This window comes from Haliaeetus albicilla, chromosome 10 (assembly GCF_947461875.1).
Source record: "Haliaeetus albicilla chromosome 10, bHalAlb1.1, whole genome shotgun sequence".
NCBI classification, from domain to species: domain Eukaryota; kingdom Metazoa; phylum Chordata; class Aves; order Accipitriformes; family Accipitridae; genus Haliaeetus; species Haliaeetus albicilla.
The window spans coordinates 26,239,014-26,259,221 of NC_091492.1; the positions used below are offsets into that span (position 1 = coordinate 26,239,014).

Sequence of the window (20,208 nt, forward strand, 5' to 3'; positions counted from 1 at the left end):
CTCCCACCCCAGACCTGCACGTGCTGCTCCTCGAGGACCTCTTGGTGCTGCTGCAGAAGCAGGATGAGAAACTGGTGCTCAAGTGCCACAGCAAGACGGCACTGGGCTCTTCGGACAACAAGCAGACCTTCAGTCCCGTCCTCAAGCTCAACTCAGTGCTCATCCGCTCTGTTGCCACAGGTAGGGAGAAAGGCCAAGGAGAAGCCATGGGAGCTGGCAGCGAGGACCGCCTGTCTTCCAGCCATGTCCCACTGCAGCCATGCTGGTGACTGCAGTGCCAGTGGGTCGGGTTAAAGCCCTCGCCATACCCTGACCTTCCTCATCACTCTTCGTCACCCCACACAGATAAACGAGCCCTCTTCATCATCTGCACGTCAGAGCTGGGACCCCAGATCTATGAACTGGTGGCACTGACGTCCTCCGAGAAAAACACGTAAGGCTTGGCGGGATGTGTCCTGGTAGCAATGGGCAGTGCCTGCCCAGGGTGGGGGGCTTCTCTGGGGGCCAGCAGCCCCCCCGGGGAGCTGATGAGGGGCTCTCGGCCGGGCAGGTGGATGGAGCTGCTGGAGGAGGCGGTGCAGAGTGCCACAAGGAATGCCACCTTCCCCCCCAAGCGCCGGACGCCAGAACCCACCCGCGCAGCATCCTCCGGGTGAGCAGCCCAGCCCTTGCTGGGAGCCAGGGTCCTAGCCCAGTCCTGTGCTGGAGGGGTGCTGGGGGATGAGGCCAGCAGGCTGCTGGTCTCTCTGGAGGGCAGTTGGGATGGGGACAGGGGTCCTCCCTGGTCACTAGGGACATGGGGGTGGCTGCCAGGGTGCCTTGCACCTTGTGTGGGAGCTTCGGCAGTGTCTGTCCTGGGGTCAGTGCTGTCCCTGAGCCCTTGGCTCCTGCCTTTTACCCAACACGCCTTCTCTGTCTTTGCAGCCTGATGTTACAGGACCCCGATGTCTCCCCAATCCTGTCCCGAGGCACCAGCTCTGGAGCAGAGGCAGAGGATTGCTCCTCAGGTGAGCTCCCCCCCCGGCCCTGCCTGCTGCACGCTGCTTGCACCCTGCCAGTCTTTCAGGGATGGGACATGGGTCTGAGCAATTCCTCTTCTCCCCGCAGCGGACGACAATCCCACCGTGCTCCTGGGCAGGGAGAAGCCCCCGGTGCTGCTGGAGGAGTCGGTGAGCAGCGACGTGGAGGAAGGGGAGGAAGAGCTGCCCGCAGCCCCCTTGCCCACAGGGACTGACCTGGAGGTGGCTGACACCCTCCCAACCAAGCTGCCAGGGCCCCCCATGCGCCTACCACTCCCAGGGCCCGTCAGCATGGAGGGTCTAGCCGAGGCAGCGCTGGAGGATGGTGAGTGCTGTGGGGGGCTCCAGTGGGAAGGACCCCCCAACTGCAATGCCAGCCTCTCCCCAAGGTAGCTGAAGCCCAAAACCACCTCTTCCCCCCTCTCCCTCCACGTCCCATCCCAGTGGAGAACCTGCGGCTCCTGATCCTACGGAGGCTTCTGCCCTGCCGGGACGCGGAACCTGAGGACGACCTGACACCCACGCCATCGGTCATCGGGGGTGCCGGCCAGGCCTGGGACTCAGTCCTCTCCAGCCAGGATTCAGCTTCCCAGGAGGTGCTGGCAGAGCCTCCAAACACTGCCGAAGACACAAAGCTCCAGTCGAGCCGGGAGGAGATGGACGAGACAGCTCCAGCTGCTGAGGCGCCAAGCAGCTACAAAGTCGTCCGAAAAGGTAGAGGGGGCAACGGTGAGGGTCCTCGGCCAAGCAGGGTGGGGGTGCAGGCACCAGGGATCCCCTCTCCTCTACCTGATCTGCCCCTTGCTGGGATTTGGGGTCTCACTCCCTGCTTTCCTGCGTGAGCTTTGCTGGATCACTGCTGGGGGCTTGCACGGGGGGCCCAGGGGTGCAGGTGAACCCTCTCCTCTCTCCTATATGCACCCCAAGACTGTGGGGACTCTGACAGGTGTTGGTGGCAGGATACTGATGGGGTGCTGATGGATGCTGGTATTGGAATGCTGGTGATGGGTGCTGACAGATGCCGGTATTGGGGTGCTGGTGGCAGGATGCTGTTGGGTGCTGGTGGTGGGTGCCGGTGATGGGGTGCCGGTGGCGGGGCCTGCTCACTCCTTCCCTCTCCCTCCCCCCCTCTCTTTTCGGGGTGCACAGCCCAGGTGGAGGGTGCTAAGGAGGCCACGCCCTTGCCAGGCAGCAGCCAATCAGAAACTGAGCTGCAGGAAGGAGGCGGAACTAATGTAGATGGTAAAGAGACCCCCCATCCCCTCCCCAGACCTCGCAGGGTGTCCCCATGTCCCCCGGAGGGCCAGGTTCCCATTTCCCCACCAAGGGATGCCCTCACATCCTTTGAGGGGAGCCGTCTCCCCTAAGGGGACGTGTGTCCCTGGTGGGGGGGGGGACGACACAATGGGGACAGGGACGGTGTCACTTGGGGGGACCTGTCCCTGTGGCGGGGGGGATGACAACACAGATGGACACCGTGTCCCTGAGGACTGTCCCCATGGCCGAGGTCACCCAGTGCCACTGCAGCGCCAACCCTGACGCCATGATCCAGAATGAGCTGGAAATGGGTCTGTGGCCGCATCCTGCTGTGAAGGGGCACAACCTGCTGCCCCCTACTGGGGGGGGGGGGCGGGACCTCGGGGAAGCACACTCACCCCCGGGGGGGGGCACCAACACCCACCCGAGCAGGTCCCTGCCACACTAACGCTGCTCATCCCGTCTTCAGGCAACTATTTCTACGTCAGCATGCCTGCAGAACCGCCCCAGCCCCTGGACCCAGACCCCATGCCGCCGCCCAGTCCCCCGCAGGGCTCCCCGCAGGAGGCACCCACCCATCCCAGCCCCACTGAGGGGTCCCTGGATCCCCCAGCTCCCCTCCGTGACGTGGACCTCATCTTCCGCACCATCGAGCAGCTGACGCTGAAGCTCAACAGGCTGAAAGTGAGCTCCCCAAATTGGGGAAAGCTGGGGGGTGGTGTGTCCTGTCAGGGTGTCATGGAGGGGGTGGACATGGGCCTCGACCCCAAACCTGTGCCCACCCCTCTGACCTGACACCCTTTCTCCCGGGCACCCTCCAGGCTGTCGAAACAGCCCACCGGGAGCTGCTGCAGTCCCTGGGACACAGCTCCTCGACCGACGCCACCCCCCTGGGGGGCTCAGCCCCAGAGATGGATGGGTGGTCCCAGCAACCCCCCAACCCCGACGGTGACAGCCCCTTGTCTCGTGCCCTCCGGAGCCTTCAGGGCCCCACCACCAACGCCCCAGGTAAGAACCACCGACCTGCGGTGCTTGCCCCCCCCATCCCCTCACCCCCCTGTCCCCCTTACCCCCTTCTCCCCATCTCTTCCAGGCTCTAGAGCCCCCCTCGCCGAGGACCCTGCTCACGATGTCGGACTTTAGCTGCAGTGGGGAGGGGGGGGTCTCCCCCCCAGAGTTGCTCAAAGCTGGGGAGCTGCCCGACAGCCCCCCCATGCCCCCCTCCCCGTGCCGGCAGCCACGGGAGCCTCCCCCCAGACTGCCAGGGGCTTCGGCTGGAAGGAGGGAGCACGATCCGGCGGGGCCGGCAGCCGGGCCCCCCCTCACCCCCTCGCATGGCAGCCCCGGCTCGGCCCCACTCCCCCGCCCCCCGGCCGCGAGAGCTGGATCTAGTCTGTATAAATGCACTTTGTTCTGTTCCTCTCCGTGCTGCGGCCCCCTCCCCACTCCCTGCTGCCTATAAATATGTACGTACGTGCACCCCTCCTGTAAATAACCACCGCCGGCCCCCCCCAGCCTGCCCAGCCGGCAACCAGGGATGGGGGACAGCGAGGACGCTCCGAGCACTGGGCTCTCCTCCCTGGCTGCCGCTGGTGACAATCGGTGACCCAAGGGGGTGGCCAGGGAGCTGGGGTGATAGCCGGGGTGCGTCCCACCTCTGCTCCCCCCCCATCCCTTCTCCCCCTCCCAGATGTCGCGGCGAGGCCAGCGCTGGGGTGTCTGATATATATATTATATATAATAGAGTCAAGACTGACCGGTTGCTGTTCGATGCTGTATCATCTGGTTTATTTTCCTCCTTTTTACGGTAAAGGTTTTGATTTCTTTTTTTTTGTTGTTTAAAGAAAAGGCAAGAAGCGAGCTCTCCTTCACCCATGGGTGCCTGTGCAGCTCCTCGGGGGCCAGCTAGGTGCCCAATTCCTGCTCCTCCTCTTGGCCCTGGTTTTTGGGGAGGGGGTCCTGCAGCGGCGGCAGCAGCTCCTGGAGCCGTGCGAAGGCTGGGCTGGTGGGAGGGATGCGGTTCTTCTGTGGGGAGGCAGGGCATCAGGCCCTGTCCCATGGCGATGCCAGCCCCATCACCCACCTGGCTCACCTCCAGGGAGAGGCACAGCAGCCCCTGCTGTCCCGGCATTTTTGGCTTCTTCTCCCGCTGCTGCCCCTCCAGCGCTGCCAGGAACGCGCCGAGGCCCCGTTCGGTGATGTGGTTGTCTGCGGAGTGAGAGGGCAGTCAGGGACAAGCAGTGGGGGGGCTGGTGGGGACGAGCCCCCCCCCCCGCTTCACTCACAGGTCAGATTGATGTTGAGGAGTGCCCGGTTTCCCGGCAGGATGATGCTGCCCTGGTGCTGCCTGGCCTCCTCTAGCAGCGGGTGCAGCGGCTTGCCCGGATCCGGCGCCTGGACACAGGGGGGGCCCCTGAGGGAGTGTGGGAAGCCAGAGTTGGGCACCCCCTCCCCACCCCATCCCCCCAGTGTCCCCCACCTCTGGGCTCAGCTTCTCCTGGCCACTCAGTTTTGCATCTCTGCTGCGGGTGGCTCTCAGCTCCAGTGCTGCCAGGAGAGCAGGGAAGGAGCTGAGACAGGCACAGCCCCCCCTGCGCCCCCCCAGCCCATCGGACCCTCACTCACACTTCTTGGACTGTCTGGCCTCCTCCCTCCGCAGTGGCTCCTGCAATGGATTGGGGCAGCGGGCAGCGGCTTGCAGACCCCCTGCACCCCCCCGGGAGGTTGGGGAAACTGAAGCACACCTAGGGCAGCGCCTGCCTGCAAAGCCAGGGGAGCTTGGGGATATCTGGCAGCTGCCTGCTGGGCTTCCCTCTGCCCGCCCCGCTCCCCACATCAGCCACCTGCCTCCTCACCTTCTTCTTGGTGGGGTTTTTGCCATGCTTGGCTGGGGGCAGCTTGTTGGGGGCCATGCTGCCATGTAGGCTGGAGGGACGCTCGCTCTGTTCCTCCATCTCTTTTGGGGTCTGGGGGAGAGGGGTGCTCAGGTTGCTGAGAGCCTCCAACCTTTCCCAGAGGCAGGGAGGGAACATGGCCCCCACAAAACGAGGAGTGGGGGGAGTCTCACTGTGCAGAACCGTCCCAGCGCCTCCGCCAAGAGCAGCCGCCTCCTCTCTACCACTTCGGCATGCGTGAGCACGAACGGCCCCAGGACCTGGCAGGCAGCGGGGCTGGGCTCAGGGCAGGTGAGCCACGCACCCTGCTCCCGGAGAGGTGGGGGCACCCACCTCGGCAAGCCTGGTGGCCCCCACGTCGCCAATATTGTTGTTTGCCAGGGACAGGGAGAGCAGGGAGCGGTTCAAGCGCAAGCCCTGGAGGGCCGAGGGACAGGATGGGTGCTGGGGCGCAGGGTGCTGGGCACCCAGCTGACCCCCAAGCCCTTCCCTGCCCGCAGCAGGCAGCCCCTCGCACTGCCCACCTTGGCAATGTAGCCGGCTCCAAGGTCCGAGATGCGGTTGAAGCTGAGGACGAGCGAGACCAGGCTGCGGTTGGAGGAGCTCAGGGTGGAAAGGCTTTGCCCAATGAACTGGGCGGCCGCATCCCCGATGCTGTTGTTGCGCAGCCAGAGGTGGGCCAGCCTGCAGGACGGGCAGTGGAGGCCTGGGCTTTGCTGCCTGCACTGAGGTGGGGGGGAGGGGGGTCTTGCAGCAGGCAGGGCTGCCTGCAGCTGGGGACCCATCAGCGGTCCCATGGGGGGAAATCAGCCAAGCGTGGCTCGATCCAGCTCCGACTCACGTGCTGTCGCTCCCCATCAGCATGTGGAAGGCGGGCTCGGGCAAGGGGTTTCCCTCCAGGCTGAGCGTCCTGTGGAGGAAACCCCCCCACCCCTGGCCAGCATTAATGATCGTCCCTGACACCCATGTTCCTCAATTAGCAATAACGAGGGAGCACCCCTCGACTGCGTACCGCAGACGAGGACAGTGTGCCAGCAGCGCCGCCAACGCAGGGAGCAGCTGCTCTGTCAGCCCAACCTTCCAGAGGCTGCGGGAAGACAAAGCTGGGCATCAGGACCCACTGCCAGGGAGGGGATGTGCTGGTGTCTTGAGGGGGGGCTGCCTGTGACCCCCTCCCTGCCTGCACTCACTGTACTGCCTGCAGGCCAGCCAGGGCGGGCAGGCACTGGCTCAGGACCCCCAGCATGTCCTCCTCAATCTTCCAGCCTGCCAGAGACAAGGAGGTCAAGGGCACGGGATGGGGGGGGCAGATGGGGGGAAGAGCCCCCAGATGTGGCCTTTCCCCTCCCACGAGCACTGGCATGGCTTGGGGGGGATCCCACAGGCTGATTTCCAGGGGTTCCTCTCAGCCCTGGGAGCCAGGGGGGACCCTGGGGCTCCCCAGGACCCACCTCGCAGGAAGACGGCACGGACACTCCGGGGGTCCTCGTGCTCCCTCTCCACCTGGATGCAGGGCTGGAAGCGGCTGTACTTGCGCTGGATGCGGGCAAGGACCTCCGCCAGCGGTAGCTCGGTGGATTCCTCTGCAGGACGGGGACAAGGGTGGGTTGGAGGGTGCTGCCAGCAGCCCTGTGCTCCCCCAGGAAGGACCCCACAGGCACAGGCTCTTCCCGCACCCCAATGTCGCCCCAACCCGCTCACCATCGGTAGGGAAGCTCGGAGATGGCCGGAGGGTGACTTTGGGGACGCTGGTGATGCCAGCCCGGGCACAGAGCTCGGGAAAGTCCTGCTCCAGGAGGCCGGTGCAGTGGTACTCCTCTGCAGGCAGGGCAGGCAGGAGCGGGGGGACATAAGGGAGACCCCCACAGCCCCCCCACCACCTGCCAGGGCCAGGGTCTCACCTGTCCCCTGCTCAACCTTCCTCTCCATGCTCTTCATCTCCTCTTCTGCAGCCACCGCTGCCTTCTCCCTAGGCACCCGCTCCCCCCGCCGCCTCATGGTCCGCAGCTGGGGGGCACCGGGGGCGGGGGTCAGTACCCCCTGGCCCCAGGGCTGGCCCTGGCCAGCACCCAAACCCCCAGCATCCCTGGGCCAGGGGGTCCCAGTGGGGTCCCTATGCAGGTGAGGGTGGACGTCAGGGCCCTATGAGGGTCCCTGGGCTGGGGGCCCTATGGGTATCCCTGGGGGGGGGGGGAACAAAGGGGTGTCCCAGGGACAAAAGGCCTTATGGGGGGTCTCTTGGCTGTGAAGTCCCTATGGGGATCCCTGCAAGGGGAAAGGGGTGTCCCAGTGGCAGGGGGCCCTATGGAGGTCTCTCTAAGGGGTGAGGGGGGTCCTAGGGTTGGGTGGGTCCCTTGGAGGTCTCCCTGGGGTGGGGTGGAAGTCCTAGGCCTGGTGGCCCTGTGGGGGTGCAGGGTGGTCCCAGGGGCCTGTGGAGGGGGCTTTGGGGAGGGGGCTATGGGTGTCCCTAAGCAAATGAGAGGGGGTCCAAGGGACCTATGAGGGTCCCAGGGCTGGGGGGCTCTCTTGGCTGTGGGGTCCCTATGGAATCCCTGGAAGGGGAAAGGGGGATCCCAGTGGCAGGGGGCCCTAGGGGGGGCCTCAGTGGAGGTCTCCTTGGGGTCAGAAAGGGTCCCAGGGTTGGGTGAGCCCCACGGGGGTCCCTATGGGAGTCTCCCTGGGGGGAGGCCAGGGCTGGGGGGGGGGGCCTATGGGGGTCCCGGGGTCGGGTGTCCAATGGGGGTCCCTATGGAGGCCTCCCTGGGGGATTTCCAGGCCTGGGGGCCTATGGGAGTGCAAGGGGTGTGTGCCAGGGCCTGTGGGGCCCATGGGGATCCCTATGGAGGCCGCCCTGAGGGGTTCCTAGGCCTGGGGGGGGGGGGGGTCCCAGGGCCGGCTGTAACCTCGCTCCTCGGCCTCTGCCCCTTCGCAACGGACAATGCATCGGCGGCGCCGCGAGGGGCGGGGCGTCGGGGCGCTGCGGCGCCTGCGCAGGGCGGGGCCGGCCGGGAAAGGGCGGAGCAGGGTCTAGGTGGGTGGGGCTGGCGGGAAAAGGGCGGGGTTAGCCTGGAAGGGGCGGGGTGGCAAGGAAGAGGCAGGGCCGGTACGGAAAGGGGCGGGGGCGGTGCGAAAAGGGGCGGAGCCGCCACCTCGGCTGTCCCTGGTGGGAGGGGCCGGGCGCTGGGCAGCGACACTGGGAGCACTGGGCAGCGACACTGGGAGCACTGGGCCTGCACTGGGCCGTGACTGAGCCCTGACCGGACCCAGCGCTGGGCCTCCCTTTCCTAGGGCCACCGTTGGACCACCACTGGGCCTTTACTGGTCCATTTCTTTTCCCATTACTGGGCCTTTACTAGGCCCATCACGGAGTCCATCCCTGACCCCCCACCCCAGCCGGCCATCCCTTCCTCCCCCCGGTGCCATGGAGGCCCACCCCCCTCCCCCCACCCCATGCAGACCCCAGGGACGCGGCTGCAGGCAGCCCCAGCTCACACCGCACCGACAACCCCTTTATTCACAGCCTGCGTCCCCCCCTCGGGCTCGGGGACAGGGACAGTCCTGGGGTACCCCGGCCCCCCCCGGGGTGGGGTGTGGAGGGATCCCCACAGTCCCTCAGCGGTCCTTCCTGCGCAGCGGGGGGGACGGCGGGTAATGGCGGGCGGGCGGCACGTCATAGTGGCTGGGGATGTGGCTGTTCTTGGGGGAGTCGTAATGGCTGGAGGGGTCTGCGGGGGTCACACCTTCGGCCCCCCCGGGGCAACTCTCTGCAGGGACAAGACGAGGCTGCAAGGAGTCCCACCCAGGCCATGCAGCCTGTCACCAGCACCAGGACTGCCCCCCCAAGCCATGCAGCCCCCGTCACTGGGGTCATGTTCCCCCCAGAGCCATGCAGCACCCGTTGCCAGCGCCATGTCCCCCCCCCCGAGCCATGCAGCCCCCCATCACTGCAGCCATGACCTCCCCTGAGCCATGCAGCCCTCGTCACCAGCACTGTGTCCCCCCCAGGCCATGCAGCCCCTGTCACCGGGGCCATGTCCCCCCCGGCTGGGCTCACCAGACCCAGGGGACGCCCCCAGCCGTACCCTCCTGGGACGGCTCCTCGAGGAGCCCGATCTCGGCGTAGGACATCTCCCGTCGGACAGGGGATTTCATCTCCATGTAGCTGCCCTCAGGGGCCTTGGCGGTGGCAGGGGGCAGCTCCTTGATGGTGGCGTAGGGGTTCTCGCTGGCCAGGGAGCTGGTGCTGGCCCCCAGGCCGTCCGGGGAGTGGTCTGGGGGAGAAAGGGTTGGGGGGGAGCTCCCCATGGCAGGGAGCACAGGGGAGAGGGAGCAGCTGTGTCTGGCTGTGTCCCAGGCAAGTCCCAGCCCCATCTGTTCCCCACCCCACCCCATCCCATCCCCATCTCATTGCTCTCTCATACCCATCCCCACCCCATTCCAGCCCTGTCCCATCCCATCCCTGTCTCTTCCCCATCCCTATCCTCATCCCCATCTCATCCTCATCCTTTCCCCATCCCATCCCTGTCCTTTCCCCAGCCCTTCCCCATCCCACTCCTGTCCTTTCCTGACCCCATCCCCATCTCCATCCCTTCCCTTCCCCATCCTGGTCCCTTCCCCATCCCTCCCCATCCCACCCTGTACCTTTGCTATTGTACTTCCCCAGGCTGCAGCTGTAGCTATAGCTCCGGTCCAGCTGCCCCCCTGTAAGGGGACAAGTTTGGGGTCACCACCCAACCCACACCAGCACCTTCCTGGTGGATCTTGAGCAGGGAGGGGACCCTGCTCCAGCCAAGATCCCCACCAGCTCCCTAGGAGCTGCCGCCCCCCCAACCACCCTTACCCCTGGGGCCCAGGGCCGGTGCCCCGAGGTGCTTCCAGTCTGGGGGCAGTGTGGCGTTGCCTTCGGGGCCATAGGGTCTCTCCACGCTGGGGAAGAGCTGGGTGCTGGGCACCTGGAGCCCAAACAGGGGATGGGTTGGCCACAAGGCTCCTGGCAGCAGTGCTGTGCCATGCTGTGGTGCACCGTGCAACATCATGCTGCACCACGGTAGACCACACAACACCACAGTGCACCGTGCAACACCGTGCTGCACCATCATGATGCACTGTGCAACACCGTGCCACACCATGAAACATCATAGTGTACTGTGCAAAACCATGGTGCACCATGGAACACAGTGGTGTGCAAGACCGTGCTGGCACCATGGTGCACTGTGCAGTGCCATGCTGCACCATGCGGCACCATGCCACGCTGCTGGGTGCCGCGCTGTGCCATGCCATGCTGTGCCGTACCTTGAAGGAGCTGGCCCTGTCCTGGACGCCGGGGCCGGGTGCTGGCAGCGTGCACTGGGACAGTGTGTGGTAGCTGGGGTTGGAGTAGTAGTGCGCATGGTGGCTCGCTGGAACATCTGGGGGGACAGGCGTCAGCTTGGTGCAGCGGGGTCACCGGGGCTGGGGCCGCATCCCCGCCGCCACTGGGCTCACCTGGCACCACGTAGTCAGAGGTGTCCGTCTGTCCTGCCGTGTAGGCCACGGCCAGGTGCCGGCTCTCTTTCCCCTTCTGCCGGTGACGGTAACAGAGGGCCACAGCTACCACAGCCACCAGCAATGCCACCAGGGCCACCAGGCTGAGCACCACCCCCAGGGAGCTGTAGCCTGTCGGGGGGGCTGGCACGATGGTGTAGGGCTGCTCAGGGGTCCCTATGGGGTGGGGGTGGGGGAAACAGTCCTTAGGGTGAGGCAGGGACCCCGGCAGGGACCCCCCATTCTGTGCCCACTCACCAGCCTCGCAGTGGGGCCCGATCCTGCCCGGGGCGCAGGAGCACATCCCGCTGGCGGGGTGGCAGGTAACATTGGGGGGGCAGTGGCAGAGCTGGTTGCACTGGAGCCCGAAGGTCCCGAGGGGGCAGGCTGGGGGCACAGGGAGTGGGGGATTCAGAGCCATACTGCCCAGCACTGTATGGCTCTGTACGGGGACCACAGAGCTCCATACTGCCCGGGACCACATGCCTCCACGCTGGGACCCTATAGCTCCATACTGGGACCATACAGACCCATAGTCCCCAGGACCATATAGCTCCATACTGGTACCATATAGCTCCATAGTGGGCCCATATATCTCCATACTGCCCAGGACAGAGCTGGGTAGGGGTAACCCATATGGCCCTGGGCAGTTCTCGCTCTTTCCCCCCCTGGACCCCCAGGCTGGATCCAGGGGGTGCAGACCCACGGCGGGGGGTGTCTGTGATGTATTCTACCTTCGCCGCAGAGTGTCGCTGTCCAGCCGGCCGGGCAGTGGCATGTCCCCTCAGTGGGGTGGCATGTCCCCCCATGGTGGCACAGGCAGGGCTGGGCACAAGCATCCCCCCAGGAGCTGGGGGCGCAGGCTGGGGGTGCGGGGGGAAGCAAGGGATGGGGTCAGCCCTGCACCCCACTTCCCCCCCCCCAGAGCCCTCCCAGACCCCCACTCACGTTGGGAGCAGCGGGGGCCATGCCAGCCCGGGGCGCAGAGGCAGGAGCCATTGGTGGGGTGGCAGGAGGAACCATTGGCGCAGGAGCAGCTCAGGGAGCAGCGCTTGCCGTAGCGGCCGGGCGGGCAAGCTGGGGTGAGATGAGTGCACCCGGTCTCAGCCCCAGGGGTCGAGGGGCGGTGGGGAGGGGGTGGGTTGGGAGCAACCCACAGTTTTTTGGAGGGAGGAGGGCACTCACGGCGCTGGCAGGTTGGGCCACGGTAACCTGGGGTGCAGGTGCAGGATCCATCCTGGGGTGAGCAGGCAGCCCCGTTGTGGCAGGAGCAGGGCATGAGACAGCCTCGGCCCCAGAAGCCATGCAGACAACCCTGCTTGCACTGCGGCCCTGCGAGGAGGATGAGGGATGAAGGTCAAGGGCTGAAGGCACAGAGGGGTCCCCTGCCTCCCTGGTCCCTGTCCCTTACCTGTCCAGCCGGGCAGGCAGCGGCACTCTCCGGTCACTGGATCGCAGCCGTCGGCATGGGCGCAATCACACCGTTGCCCGCAGCTCGCCCCGAACGTCCCATTCTGGGGTACCAGTCCAGGTCAGGGGGTCAGTGCTGGGGATGGTGGCACCAAACCCCAGCGCAGGCAGCACCGGCACAGCTGGCAGGACTCACCGGGCAGGGCTGCAGGCAGTGGGGGCCCTGCCAGCCTGGGGGGCAGCTGCAGGTCCCGCTTTGGGGGTCACAGGCAGCCCCGTGGGCACACTCACAGCTCCGGTTGCAGCTGGGACCCCAAGTGCCGGCGGGACATGGCATCGAGCAGTCAGGTCCGTGCCAGCCTGCGGAATGAGGGGACAGCAGGGTGGGCATGGGGATGGGGATAGGGGGACACCCCCACCCTGGTGTGCACCCACCTTCCTTGCAGAGGCAGGAGCCATCGAGGGGGGAGCAGGCGAGGGCATGCTGGCAGGAGCAGCGCCCCGAGCAGTTCATCCCAAAGGTGTCAGGGGGGCACAAGGAGGAGCAGTGCTCGTCCTGGGGGTGGGGAGAGAAGACTTCAGGACAGCTGGGACCCCCACCCAGGGCTGGGGAAAGGACCCAGGAGTCTGGGAACACCCTGTCCCCTCCCCGTCTCTCCTCTTGGCATCCTGGTGCTGGAGGGATAGTGGGTGACCCCAAAAAACCCATCCCACCATGGGAACCCCAAGCTGTCCCCAGGGTTGCCTCGACACCCCAAGCTGCCCGCCAGGGATGCCCACATGCCCATGCCCCTCCCCACCACACCAAGGGATGCCCAGACCCCAAAACTGCCCCCAGAGACAAGAGCCCCAACCCATCCCCAAGGATGCCCAGCCCCCTGTGTTTCCCCCCAGGGATGCCCAGGCCCCATGCTTCCCCTCAGAACCATCCAGACCCCCACCCTCCCCCAGGACCACCCAGACTCCCACACTTCCTCGCCCCCAGGACCACCCAGACCCCCCCCTCAGGACCACCCAGACGCCCCTGCTCCCCCTCAGGATGTCTCCAGACCCCCACGCTCCCCCCTAGGACCACCCTTCCCCCCATCCTTCCCCCCAGAACCCCCCAGACCCCCACTCTCCCCCTAGGGATGCCCAGACCCCCACCCCACTCCACATGCTGTCCCAGCACCACCAGCCCCCCCGTGCCCCCCACACCGTGTAGCCGGGGGGGCAGTGGCAGCGGCCAGTGGTCCCGTCACAGGTCCCCCCATGGAGGCAGAGGCAGGTCTGCAGGCAGCCGGCCCCGAAGGAACCGGGGGGGCAACTTTCGTTGCAGAAGAGCCCGGCCCAGCCAGGGTGGCAGACGCACTCCCCGAGCAATGGGTGGCAGCTGGGGGGATACCCGCTTAGCACCCATGTGCTCCCAGTATGGGGCACTGGGTGTGCTGGGAAGGAGCTTTGCAAATGGGAGGGGGGCACAAAGCACCTGCCCCAGAGGGGGTTTAACCTCTTCTTGGCCACCCAGCCAGCATCCCAGCTTGCTCAGCGAGGGTGCTGAGGGGAGGTGAGGGTGCTGGGGGGAAGGTGGGGGTGCTGGAAGAGGTGATGGTGCAGGGGGGAGGCAAGGGTGCTGGGGCGGAGCCAGGGTGGGATGGGGGGTCCTACCTCTGGCTGTGCTGGGGGTGGCAGAGGCAGCGGCTCTGGCAGTGGAGGCCGTAGAGGCCGGGTAGGCACAGCCGCTCCTCGCAGCGGCTGCCCTGAAAGCCGGCTTCGCACAGGCAGCCCCCGTCCACGTGGAAGCACTGGCCCCCGTTGGCACAGTCGCAGGTCTCCTGGCAATCCTGCCCGTACCGCCCCACCGGGCACCTCTCCCGGCACCTGCATGGGGGGGGTGGGGGGCAAAAGGGGGTGATATGGCCCCACCAGGAGCAGAGGTGGTTCCTGGACTCCCCCCAGCCTGCCCCAAGCTGAGGCCGTCCAGCTCATTGCATGCCAGGCTGAGGGAGCTGGGGTGGCCCTGCCTGTACAGAGACCTGGCACTGGCAGCAGTGGGGCTGGGTGGCCCTGTGCCCATGTGACTCATCCCCGGGTACTCCCAGCCGTCCGCTGTACCCCTGTGCCCCCTCCCTGTGCACCCCCATCTCCATCTGCCTCCAGCCCAGCATGCCCCTGTCCCCTACGCTCCTGTCCCCATCTGCCCCCCAGCCCCATGGACCCCCATCCCAAAGTGCCCTGTCCCCGTGTGTCACATCCTCCCTGCCCCCCAACCCCCTGTCCCCCCCATGCCCAGTCCCCCCCCCTCACTGCTCTCCGGTGAAGCCGGGGGCACACTGGCACTGTCCCCCCTGGGGGTCACAGTGGCCCCCGTTGTGGCAACGACACTCGCCCTGACAGCCAGGACCGAAGCGCCCGGGGGGGCACGGCACAGAGCAGATCTCCCCCTGCAAAAGAGCACCGGGGTCAGCAGGGGAAACTGAGTCAGGGACTGCGTTGAGGGGGGGTCGCAGCCTACCTACCATCCATCCGTGGGGGCAGACACAAGTGCCAGTGCTGGCGGGGTGGCAGATCCCCCCATTCTGGCAAGGGCAGGGGTTGCTGCAGGGCATCCCCTCGGGGCAGTGCACCTCGCAGCTGCAGGGAGAGGGGGCGAAGGGTGAGCGGGACCCCCACCCGGGTGGGTGCCAGGGTTGGGGGCAGTGGTGCAGAGTGGGGAGCCCCTACTCACAGGGGGCCGGCCAGCCCCGGGGGGCAGAGGCAGGCACCGGTGGAGGCGTTGCAGGGGGCCCGGTGGTGGCAGGGGCAGGACAGGCGGCAGCCCTGGCCGTAGGTGCCGGGTGGGCACGGCTGGTGGCACAGTGGGTCGGCAAAGCCAGGGGGGCAGGAGCAGACCCCGCTCAGAGGGTCACAGGGGGCCCCATGGTGGCAGTTGCAGTGGTGTCCGCAGCCCGGCCCCCATGACTGCTCATCACACTCTGCATGGGGGAGACCACCGGTACGTCCCCATCCCAGCCCCATCATCCATCTTCATCCCATCCTCCTCCTATCTCCATCCCCATCCCACCCCAGCCCCATTCCATTCTCTATCCCCATCCCATTCCCATGCCCATCCCATCCTCATCCTATCTCCAGCTCACGTGTATCCCATCCCATCTCCATCCCCATCCCATTCCCTGTCCCCATTTTATTATCCATCCCATCCCAATCTCATCCATATCCCATCCCTATCCCAATCCCATCTCCATCCCATCCCAATCTCCATCCTTCTCCCCATCCCCATTAACCAACCAGGGTGTCCCACCCCAGGCTGCCCAGCTCTCCAGGGAAAGCCACTGCCCCACCCTGCCACCCCCAGCTGGGGGTCCCCACCTCCGTGCTCCCCCACCCCACGCACCCAGCACCCCGACACCCTTCCCTCACCGCTGGAGCAGTTGGTGCCCCGCCAGCCCAGCTCGCACTGGCAGAGGTCGGGAGCCACACACCGGCCATGGACGCACTCCTGGGTGCAGCGTGCTGTGGGGACAAAGCCGGGGGGGGGAACGGGCTTTGAGGAGCCAGGATATGGCCCCCGGGACACCCCCCCCGCCGCTCCCCCTGCTTGCCCCACTCACGGACGCAGGTGTCCCGGCTCTCGTAGTAGCCCAAGCAGCACTGGTAGCGTCTCCGGTAATCGGTCCGGACTGCCTGCCGGTACTCGGTGCGGTACACTATCCTGCGCCCCACACCAGCACTGTTAGGATGGGAGCAGCCCCGCTCCAGCCCCCCCATAGCCATAGGGACACCCCACAGTGGGACAGACCTGCTCCAGCCCCCCCCATAGCCATAGGGACACCCCGCAGTAGGACAGACCTGCTCCAGCCCCCCCCCATAGCCATGGGGATACCCTGCAGTCCCCAAGGTGGGGCCGGGGCTGCTCCCACCTCTGCTGCAGGCAGGGCAGGGGGGAGCCCAGCGCCCTGGGACAGGGCTCGGTGGAGGACACGACATGGGGTTTGGTGTAGGACTCCTTCACCGCTGCTGTGAAGCTGCCGAAGGAGAGGACGTGGGGTGATGGTGGGTCCTGGGAGGCCTCACCGCCATCACCCCCCCCCACCCCAGTCCCCCCCTTCCTTCCTACCTCTCCCAGTAGCTGCAGACATTGGGGTCGCTGGGGCGGAGGGTGGCCAGGAGACAGGCGTGCATCGCCAGCACCACGGCCCGCAGCACCATCCTGCACACGGAGACAGCAGGGAGACAGCTTCGCCCTCCGCCTCGCTGCATTCCTGCTCCCCACCCACCACCCCCGGCCTGGGCTTCGGCACAGGCTCCGGCCTCCCCTCGGACCTGGCTTTGCATTCCTCTGTGCACGGGAACAGCCCCAACCCCGGCCCCCGCTGCTCCCCCAGCACCAGCCTGTGCCAAGGGGAAACTGAGGCACGGCCGCTCAGCAGCCTGGGTGTTCCCACGCAGCCCTATCTCCGCATCCCGAGACACCCCAGGGCTGCATCCTGGCATCACCGCGACCTCTCCCACCGCACCCCATCCCAGTGTGGGGTGCTGCTGGGGAGGGGCGTACCCGGGGTGCTGGGGAGGAGTTCGGCACAGCGGCTCCCGACCCTGGCATGGTGCCTCGTGGCCCCGTTTCAACCCATTTCATGTTTATTCCCAGTTGCGTTTCCTGGATCCATTGGCTTCTTGCTCAACCCAGCGAGGGTCCGGCTTTGCCGGGGCGGCTCTGGGATCACCGCCAGCCTGGGGGCCAGCGGCAGGGGAGGGACAGCGAGCCCCCCGAGCCTGCGGTGCTGTGTTTACCGGGACACGTGTTTTATGGCTAAACACACGCGTGCCGGGGGAGGAAACAGAGGTTTCCTGGTCGGCACAGCTGGATTTATGGCCACTTCCATGCCACTCCAGCCATGGGACACCCCAAAAGTGCTGTCCCGGCAGCCCCCCGAGTCCATCCTCCCCCTCGCCAGGGCTGTGCTGTGGTTTGGGGCCAAATAAGGGGGTGGAGGGAGGGAGCGACCCCCCTTTGTCCCAGAGCAGCCAGTTTTGTGTGGAAAAACTGTTTAGTGGGAAAGTTTCCCCCCATTTCCCATCAGCTCCTGGTGGTGAGGAGTTAATTGCTCATCCACAGGCAAAATTCCCTCCCCTGGACCCTCCTAGGGAACAGAACTGGGGGACACCCTCCCAGCCCTCCCCATCCGGCCCCATCCCCTGCTCTAGCAATGTAGGGAGGGGGTTGGGGGGTCCCAGCACGGCTGCAACAACAGGAACCGCTGGGAGATGCTGGCAGGAAAAGCGAGGATTCATCAAAACACACTGCCAGGCCCCATCTGCTCCTCGTTGGGGGGCCCAGCAGTGGGGAAGAGCCCCCCCAAAGTTGCCATAGTGGCAAGAGACTCCACAAGAGCCAGTGCTCCCCAACCCATGGGTGCCCCAAGCACCCCCTGAGTAGGATGGGGACCATGGCCTGCCAGTGATGGGGGGGGGTGGCTGGGGTGAGGGCTGGGGACCAGCCCTGGCCCATCCCCGGGCGGGCACTGTGCTGGGGCCCCCCCCAGAGCCACTATCTCTGCCCCTGCGCTTCCTCCAAGGGCTGACACGTTTCCTCCGGGGGCTGCGAACCCACAGGGATGGGGCTGGGTGAGGGTGAGGGGGGCGAGGGTGAAGGTTAGGGTTGGGGTTGGGGTTAGGGTCAGGGTTAGGGTCAGCAATCAGGTCACCACGGGTGTCGCAGCACCGTCCCACACCCCATCCACTGTCCCACCCCCACCGTTCCCCCCCGCCACTGTCCCTTTGCCTCAGCCATGGGGACCTGCGATGTCCCCAAGCCCCCGCCATGGTACTCGGGACCATTGCCTCCAGCAGCACCCTGGCAGGGCACAGTGCAAATCCCCCCAAACCCACCCCCAGGACCCAAGTGCCCCAGGCTGGGGATGGTGGCACTCACCTGGCCGGGGGCCGTGGTGGCAGGCAGGGTTGGGGTGCGATGGCCCCCCACGCGGGGCTGGCCTGGCCCGTTGCCTCAGCCGGCCGGGACGGCACAACGCAGCCGTCGGAAGTGGAGGGAGGGCCAGAGCCACTCTCAGGAAGTTTGGACGCGGAGATGACTACGGAAAAGGGAAAAAAAAAAAAAACCTTAGGGTTTTTTTCTTTTTTTTTTCTTTTCTGGCCAGAAACCAGCGTGTTTTGGAACAGCATCATCACCGGGGCCGCTCGCACACGGCGCTGGGTGGGGCGGGGGTCTGTGGGGACATCCCAGCGCGGCCCCTCGGCCGGGTCCCAGTGCTGGATGGTGTCCCCATCTCCTGAGGTCTCTGTGGGGACCAGTGACCCTTCGGCAGTGGGGCTAGCTCTGCCCACCCCACGGCTGGTGACAGCAGGACTCTGCACAGGAGCGGATGGAGACCGTGGCACCGCCGGGAGTGGGGAGCTCTGCACCCACCCCCGGCTTCTCCTCCCCAGAGGTCCCCACCCAGGGCTGGCACCCATGGGTGCAGGTCTTGATCTGGGGTGTCCCGCAGGGTCGGGGGGGGGTGGGGGTGGGCAGACGGGACCCCCGGCGGAGCGGCTGCTGCTCTGTGCTGTGAGGGGCAGCGGGGACGGAGGTTTCCTTCGGCTGAACAGCAGCATCTGGTGGCAGCGCAGAGCAGAGCCCAGGGTTGGTGCCCAGCATCCCGGGCACACACCGTCCCAGGATCCCTGCAGCCCGGGCACACATCGCCCCTGCACCCCGAGCACATGTTGTTGCCGCATCCCGCCATCCCAGGTACACATCGTCCTGGCATTCCAGGCACAGATCTTCCCTGCATCCTGGGCACACATCATACATGCATCCCAGCATCCTGGGCATACATTGTCCCCACATCCTGACATCCCAGGTACACATCATTCCCGCATCCCAGGCACGCATCTTTCCTGCATCCAAACATCCTGGGCATGTATCATCCCTGCATCCCAGGATCCCAGGCACATGTTGTCCCTGCATCCTGGGCACAGATTGTCCCTGCCTCTCAGCACCCCAGGCACACATCCCCACATCCCAGAATCCCAGAAACACATCATGTCTGCATCCCAGGATCACAGGCATGTATCACCTCTGCATCCCAGAGACCCCATCCCTACATGGCGGGATCCCTGGCCATGTGTTTCCCCTGCATCCTGGGACCCCTGGCCATACATCACCCCCATATCCTGGAATCCCTGGCCTTGCACCAGCCCTGTATCCCAGGATCCTGGCCATATATCACTCCTACATCCCTGGGATCCTGGCCATATATCACACCTACTAACCTATATTCCGGGCTCCTGACCATACATCCCACCTACATCCCAGGATCCGCCGCCACGTCTCACCCCCATCCTGGGACCCCCGGCCAGGCAGCTCAGCACCACATGTGTCTCCCACCTCCCCATGGCCAGCCGCCCCCTGCTCCCAGCAAGCACACGTACATTAGCTGGCCTCAACTGATGTCAAGGCGCCGTTAATTGCCTTTCCTCGTTACAGTAATAGCTCTAATCACTCATAAAGATTTTCATGTCCCAGGGTGGCTCAGCTGCCCCCCCTCCCCCTTACCAGCCCTGGGGTTCCATTAGGATCAAGCCCACCCACAGCTGGGGGTCTGCTGTGGCCACCCCGAAATGGCACTTCCCAGAGCAGGGATGAGCACCAAGGCTGTGGGGGTTGTGGATGCAGAGGGGTCCTGGGCTGGGGACATCAGGGCCGGGACAAGCTGGGGACATCCAGAGCCAGGAATCTGGTGTGGAAGTGCCCCACTGCCCCCTGATGCTCTTAAATAAGGTGTCCCCAGGGCATCCCCAGGGCAGTGGGGAAATATTGCTCAGGGACACTTCAGCAGCACTTCAGCTGTGCCTTAGGACCGAGATGCCTTTGCAGCTCCCCTGAGACCCCCGGTGCCGGAGGGGACGGGGACCCCCAAGTGCACTTAGGGGCAGCTGGGGGCTGCGCAAGGTCCAGCCAGTGCTCAGCCCCCCCAGGACCCACAGTGCTGGGACACAGCTGCATCCCCCAAAACCATCCCCCCTATCCTTGGGAGGGAGGGGGAACCCCAAAACAAATGGCTGGACTCCTTAGGAGGGACCCAGGGGTCCCCATAGGGGCTTCTGGGGGAGTGGGACCCCCC

The 20,208-nt window shown here is 66.0% G+C and overlaps 3 protein-coding genes across 21 annotated transcripts in view; 1 reads left to right on the forward strand and 2 right to left on the reverse strand.

Moving 5' to 3' along the window:
• The window catches only part of ARHGEF11 (Rho guanine nucleotide exchange factor 11), a 25,878-nt gene extending 21,833 nt beyond the window's left edge, over window positions 1-4,045 (forward strand). For all 13 annotated transcript variants that reach the window (XM_069795520.1, XM_069795521.1, XM_069795525.1 and 10 more), the window contains 10 exons: window positions 13-180; window positions 346-433; window positions 551-652; window positions 925-1,007; window positions 1,108-1,344; window positions 1,464-1,733; window positions 2,169-2,261; window positions 2,746-2,960; window positions 3,098-3,284; window positions 3,370-4,045. In XM_069795520.1, the coding sequence (XP_069651621.1) occupies window positions 13-180; window positions 346-433; window positions 551-652; window positions 925-1,007; window positions 1,108-1,344; window positions 1,464-1,733; window positions 2,169-2,261; window positions 2,746-2,960; window positions 3,098-3,284; window positions 3,370-3,419 (1,493 nt within the window). In that variant the 3' untranslated portion in view covers window positions 3,420-4,045. The remainder of the gene's footprint in view (window positions 1-12; window positions 181-345; window positions 434-550; window positions 653-924; window positions 1,008-1,107; window positions 1,345-1,463; window positions 1,734-2,168; window positions 2,262-2,745; window positions 2,961-3,097; window positions 3,285-3,369) is intronic.
• On the reverse strand, window positions 4,037-7,630 carry LRRC71 (leucine rich repeat containing 71). Its single transcript, XM_069795609.1, has 15 exons — window positions 7,072-7,630; window positions 6,872-6,988; window positions 6,622-6,753; window positions 6,361-6,436; window positions 6,183-6,257; window positions 6,012-6,080; window positions 5,695-5,854; window positions 5,504-5,587; window positions 5,344-5,430; window positions 5,132-5,242; window positions 4,902-4,941; window positions 4,756-4,823; window positions 4,562-4,670; window positions 4,369-4,484; window positions 4,037-4,301 (listed from the first exon to the last, which is right to left on the reverse strand). The coding sequence occupies exons 1-15, from the start codon at window positions 7,166-7,168 to the stop codon at window positions 4,182-4,184; spliced, it is 1,461 nt and encodes a 486-aa protein (XP_069651710.1). The 5' UTR covers window positions 7,169-7,630; the 3' UTR covers window positions 4,037-4,181.
• A 1,028-nt stretch (window positions 7,631-8,658) lies between these two features.
• On the reverse strand, window positions 8,659-18,712 carry PEAR1 (platelet endothelial aggregation receptor 1). 7 transcript variants are annotated; one of them, XM_069795538.1, is made up of 24 exons: window positions 18,289-18,712; window positions 18,015-18,174; window positions 16,200-16,292; window positions 16,003-16,107; window positions 15,694-15,794; window positions 15,503-15,595; window positions 14,811-15,057; window positions 14,602-14,716; window positions 14,390-14,526; window positions 13,751-13,963; window positions 13,301-13,475; window positions 12,539-12,659; window positions 12,300-12,463; window positions 12,105-12,207; window positions 11,879-12,025; window positions 11,642-11,770; window positions 11,428-11,556; window positions 10,952-11,080; window positions 10,655-10,870; window positions 10,463-10,578; window positions 10,011-10,122; window positions 9,812-9,871; window positions 9,253-9,441; window positions 8,659-8,934 (listed from the first exon to the last, which is right to left on the reverse strand). In XM_069795538.1, the coding sequence occupies exons 1-24, from the start codon at window positions 18,695-18,697 to the stop codon at window positions 8,783-8,785; spliced, it is 3,615 nt and encodes a 1,204-aa protein (XP_069651639.1). In that variant the 5' UTR covers window positions 18,698-18,712; the 3' UTR covers window positions 8,659-8,782. The 7 variants fall into 7 exon arrangements, with proteins under 7 accessions (XP_069651639.1, XP_069651638.1, XP_069651645.1 ...); XM_069795537.1 differs by having other exon boundaries at window positions 18,015-18,712; XM_069795544.1 differs by lacking the exons at window positions 18,015-18,174; window positions 18,289-18,712 and adding an exon at window positions 16,638-17,201.
• Window positions 18,713-20,208: the final 1,496 nt, after the last annotated feature.